This window comes from Centrocercus urophasianus, unplaced genomic scaffold, assembly GCF_019232065.1.
Source record: "Centrocercus urophasianus isolate 14NV4802_14NV808 unplaced genomic scaffold, USGS_Curo_1.0 seq_10, whole genome shotgun sequence".
In the NCBI taxonomy this organism is placed as follows: Eukaryota; Metazoa; Chordata; class Aves; order Galliformes; family Phasianidae; genus Centrocercus; species Centrocercus urophasianus.
In genome coordinates, this window is record NW_024884142.1 from 23,277,850 (window position 1) to 23,283,200 (window position 5,351).

At 49.9% G+C, this 5,351-nt stretch overlaps 1 protein-coding gene across 1 annotated transcript; it reads right to left on the bottom strand.

Moving 5' to 3' along the window:
- Window positions 1–240: 240 nt before the first annotated feature.
- On the bottom strand, window positions 241–4,925 carry EEF1A1 (eukaryotic translation elongation factor 1 alpha 1). The gene is made up of 8 exons (XM_042823922.1): window positions 4,843–4,925; window positions 3,875–4,065; window positions 2,668–2,847; window positions 2,232–2,528; window positions 1,813–1,963; window positions 1,403–1,659; window positions 938–1,172; window positions 241–642 (listed from the first exon to the last, which is right to left on the bottom strand). Exons 2-8 carry the CDS (start codon window positions 4,016–4,018, stop codon window positions 518–520), a joined length of 1,389 nt encoding a protein of 462 aa, XP_042679856.1. The 5' UTR covers window positions 4,019–4,065; window positions 4,843–4,925; the 3' UTR covers window positions 241–517.
- Between the last annotated feature and the right edge of the window lie 426 nt (window positions 4,926–5,351).

The window sequence follows — 5,351 nt, forward strand, 5'->3', positions numbered from 1 at the left end:
AACCTAGAAACCACCTTTTAACAAGAAGAAAGCACCGCACAAGGGCAATTTTAAGGCTTAGATACAGCTGAACATTAATCCTAATTTTTTAATCCTGACTTTTACTCTTCAGAAACAAAAAATGAGATTCTTTTACAACTTCCGAACACACTCAATAAATGCTCTTTTCTTATCCCACAAGGCCCATATGTATTTTTTCTTTCCTGAAAGGTTAATATTAACCCAAAGAACACAGAGACATAGCATTGAACTTTGTTTTAATGGTCTCAAATTCTGTGACAGATTTTTGGTCAAGTTTCCATTTTAAAAAATTTATCGATTTTAAAGACTAATAACTTAAACTGCCACGAAACAAATGGTCCACAAACATTCCTTTCCTTCTGAAGCTTTTACGATGCATTGTAATCATTAACCAGTCTTTTACTATTAAACTTAAATGGCCAATTGAGACAAACAGTTCTGAGACCGTTCTTCCACCACTGATTACGACTGAGGTGGCAGCTGATGTACAGAATTTTCATTTAGCCTTCTGGGCCTTCTGAGCAGACTTTGTGACCTTGCCAGCTCCACCAGCCTTCTTGTCGACGGCCTTGATGACACCAACAGCAACTGTCTGCCTCATGTCACGCACAGCAAAACGACCTGAAAACAAAAACGTGTTTTGTGACTTCCTTCTCATAGCCCACAGCATTGTCTGCGTAGCAACGACGTGCAACAGTGGCTAGGTAAGCAACCTCTGCTTGAGACTGGGATTATCATTCAGCTACTCCAGCAACAGCACAACCATTATCCCTGCGTTTTGGTTTCATTTTGAAATCACAATTGAATTTGCAGCTTTTAGTTATTATTTTATGTAGAAGACTGCATCCTAACACCAGATATCACGGAGTGCCTTTTCCAAAGCTCAACATTAAGCACATTTTAGGAAATGCCTTACCCAGAGGAGGATAATCAGAGAAGCTCTCAACACACATGGGTTTGCCAGGAATCATGTCAACAATGGCAGCATCTCCAGATTTGAGGAACTTCGGGCCATCCTCCAGCTTCTTGCCAGAACGACGATCGATCTTCTCTTTGAGCTCAGCGAATTTGCAGGCAATGTGAGCAGTGTGGCAATCCAGCACAGGGGCATAACCAGCACTGATTTGGCCAGGGTGATTCAGGATAATAACCTAAGAAAGTGAGCAATTACGTTACACCAGGGCAATTCTGAAAAGCTCCCCACAGGCTGCTGTGACTTAAGAGAGCCACAGCTTTCATGTATTTGTTTAAGGCAAACCCTATCTCAGAGCACAAGTCTGTATCACCTTACAGCTTAGCCCGCTGGTAACAAAGAGCAAGGTTCTGTATTTCACAATCTAGACCTACACTTCTAACGTCTTCAAACAGTTGCAAAAGTCACCTGTGCAGTGAAGCCAGCAGCTTCCATCGGAGGATCATTCTTGCTGTCACCAGCAACGTTCCCACGGCGGACATCTTTCACAGACACGTTCTTAACATTGAAGCCAACATTATCACCAGGCAGAGCTTCGCTAAGGGCTTCGTGGTGCATCTCAACAGATTTCACTTCAGTTGTAACATTGACGGGGGCAAATGTGACCACCATGCCTGGCTTCAGGACACCAGTTTCCACACGGCCAACTGGTACAGTACCAATGCCTACAAAAGAGAAGTGAATTCAGAAATCCAATTAAGACATTACACCCTTATGGAGAAGAACATTTCAGGCAGGATTTTGATACTTCTCACTCAAGTTCCCAGGCAAACAGTAGCATTTCTGTCCCACACACGAGCACTGTAGTGAACACATACCGCCGATTTTGTAGACATCTTGAAGAGGCAGACGCAGAGGTTTGTCAGTTGGACGAGTTGGAGGCAGGATGCAGTCCAAGGCTTCCAGGAGGGTGGTTCCACTGGCATTGCCATCTTTCCGGGTAACCTTCCATCCCTTGAACCACGGCATCTGTAACAAAACCAGCCCAAGCATCAGTCACTTGCCCATTTTAACAGAATGATGCTATGAACTGACTGATCTAACTCCTTAGCATCGTCTTGGTGCATTAAACACCACAGAATAAGAATCTGTAAAGTGCTAGGATTTCACACTGACTTCAACGTTTCGAAACACTACTACTAAAAAAAAATACGCATTTAACTGTTGTTTAATTTATCTTAAAAATCCTGCTAAATAATTTAATAATATATGGAAAAAAAAAAAAAAAGAAACATACGTTAGAGCTAGGCTCCAGCATGTTGTCCCCGTTCCAACCAGAGATTGGCACAAACGCTACAGTGTCAGGGTTGTAGCCAATTTTCTTGATGTAAGTGCTGACTTCCTTGACGATCTCTTCATATCTCTTCTGGCTGTAAGGTGGCTCAGTGGAATCCATCTTGTTAACACCAACAATCAGCTGTTTCACACCCAGGGTGTAGGCCAGAAGAGCATGCTCGCGGGTCTGCCCGTTCTTAGAAATACCGGCCTCGAACTCACCAACACCAGCAGCAACAATCAGGACAGCACAATCAGCCTTTGAAAAGATAGGAAAAAAAAAAGCCCTTGTTATAAAGCCTACACAAGCACTAAAGCGCATGGGCAACTTCCCTGCTGTAAACCAGCCAAGGAGCAGTCTCCCTGAGCTCCCCACATCCTTAATTTTATTTCTTTACCTGAGAAGTTCCAGTAATCATGTTCTTAATGAAGTCTCTGTGTCCAGGAGCATCGATGATGGTGACGTAGTACTTGCTTGTTTCAAATTTCCACAGGGAAATATCAATAGTGATACCACGCTCACGCTCAGCCTTGAGCTTGTCCAAGACCCAGGCATATTTGAAGGAACCTTTGCCCATCTGTGAGTTTAAAACAGAAAAAATATATATATATATGTATATTTAAATATATATTTTCATTTACTCATAAAGACCATGAAATACACACTGAAAAGCAAAAGCTATAAATAGGGAGTGACTTATGCTGAAAGTTGCTGTTGCTTGTAAAACTCTGGCCTAGATTCACTTGGCACTACTACCGAGAAATGCCAACTGCTGTTATTTAACCTGTTGACACTTCGACCCTCTTGACAGCTTGTTAATTGTGCTAACACATCTTTATGATGGATCTCCTAAGGCTTAGTCCTACTATCAAGTGTCCACTACAAATTCTAGCCCTCTTACTAATGTCATCCGTGTTCCAGTCAGTATTTTAACAACCACAGAGCCCAGCATTCACTGGATTTCCTTCTGTTATGTGCTTATTAGGCGCTATTTTGTCTTCAAGAAAAAACAAAGGAAAATCAGAATATTCTCCACAGGTTCACAAACTGGTATCTTGGACTCTTTCATGTTGAGACAAGCTTGACCATTGCATTTTCAACTAAACAGAAGGATGACACAAAGCAACAGCCTGAAGTTGTGCCAGAGGAGGTTCAGATTGGATATCAGGAATAATTTCTACTCCATAAGAGTGGCGATGCATTGAAACAGTCTGCTCACAGAGATGGTGGAGTCACTGAAGCGTCCAAGAAACCTGCTGACGTGGCACTGAGGGACATGGTTAGTGGGCATGGTGGGAATGGGCCAATGCTTGGACTAGATGACCTCTGAGGTCTTCTCCAACCTTAATGATTCTGTGATTCTAAATGCAGACCAAGACTGAAGCTGGGAACTCCCATTCTGATTCTAAGCGTACAGAGGTAACCTTCAGGCTCTTTCCTTTATTCTACGCCTCAATGACTTCATCTCAATGTGACAGATCCAATGCTTTAGTACAATCACCAAGACAATCTCGACCTGTCTCCTTACGGCAACAGAACTTCCCAGTTTCCTTCTTTTGCCCCTATCCCCCCCTGGGATCCCACCACACGGCCGCCTCGCACACCTCAGCCGCCTCCTTCTCGAACTTCTCGATGGTCCTCTTGTCGATGCCACCACATTTGTAGATGAGGTGCCCGGTGGTGGTGGACTTGCCGGAATCGACGTGGCCGATGACGACGATGTTGATGTGGGTCTTCTCCTTTCCCATTTCGGATGGTCTTTAGCTTCTTTCTTCCGGCCAAAGAGAAACGACACCTGAAAGTTCCAGAAGGAATCCCGGTTACTGCGGCCGCCCCCGTCCCGCAGCAGCGCCGCCCGCCGGACGAGGGGGCAGAGGGGGCCGTGCAGCCCCGGCCCCGCCCCGCCGGGGGGGGAGGAGGGGGGAAAGGGGAGCGAAGGGGAGGGGTGGGCGGTGACGGCCGCGCGGGTCCCCTACGGCGCGCTCTCGCCGTCGCCCCCTCCCCGCAGCGCGGCCGGGCCGGGCAGGGGCTGGAGTGGGGGCTCGGGGCGGCGGCGCGGCCACGGGCGGCGCGTAGGGCGGGGCCGCCCCTCTCCTTTGTGTGTGACTCACCCCGCCCGAGCCGCCGTCCTCCATTTTGTGAGCTGGCGGCAGCAGGAAGAGCGGGCGGCCATTTTTTTTCTCGTGTCCCGGCCTCCCCCTCCCCCACCGCGGCGCCGACGGCGCGGCCCCCGGGGGTTCCCAGCCTCCACCCGCCCGCGGCCGAGCACCGCACGCCGCGCCCCAGTGCCGGGCGGCTCCACGCTAATCCGAGGAGGCGTGCGGCCCGGCGCGCTCGTGGCCGCGCTGCCTCGCGTGGGTCCTCAAACGGGACGCGTCGGCTTTACGCCTGCGCTCGCCCCCATCCGCCTCTCATCTCGCTTCCCCCGCCGCCCCCCGCTCTACCGTTCCCACGCACCGCTCCGCGGCACGACTCCACGCTCACGGCGCAACGAGGCTCCCCTCGAGCAGCCCCGCGCACACCCTCCCCTCTCCTCCCCCAGGCCCGGCCTGCCCCGCCGCACGCGCCTCACCCGCACGGCGTCGGCAAACCCGGAGCGGAAAAGAACGACAGCGTGAGCGCCGCCCGTTATATACTCTGCCACGGGGCGGGGCCTCGGCCACGCGTCACCGCTCCCGGCGGCCCCCGCGCATCGCCCCGCCCGGCAGAAGGGCACGCGGCGTTCCGCTGAGGAGCGGAGGGGCGGGGCTGAGGCGACCGGACCGGGTGGCTTGAGGGGTCCGGACTGCGGCCTGTGCCCCCAGACCGTACGTTGAGAGGCGCTGACGAAAGCCACCGAAGGTGCTGGCGGCCCCAGCCTTTCGCTTCTGAAACGGGGGCAGCGAGCAGTCATGAGGCGCCAGCAACGAAAGCCCTCGTGATTCCAGCAGGGTGTACTCACGTATAGAAAGCCATACAGGTTTTTGTGGGAAATTAATGCGAGAAGAGAAATAAATACTTTATTCCTTTAAAAGGATGTTTTCTTCTTCTTAGGGAATTTTATGCACTGTGTTAGAGTTACTTACGTATATTCAACTATAA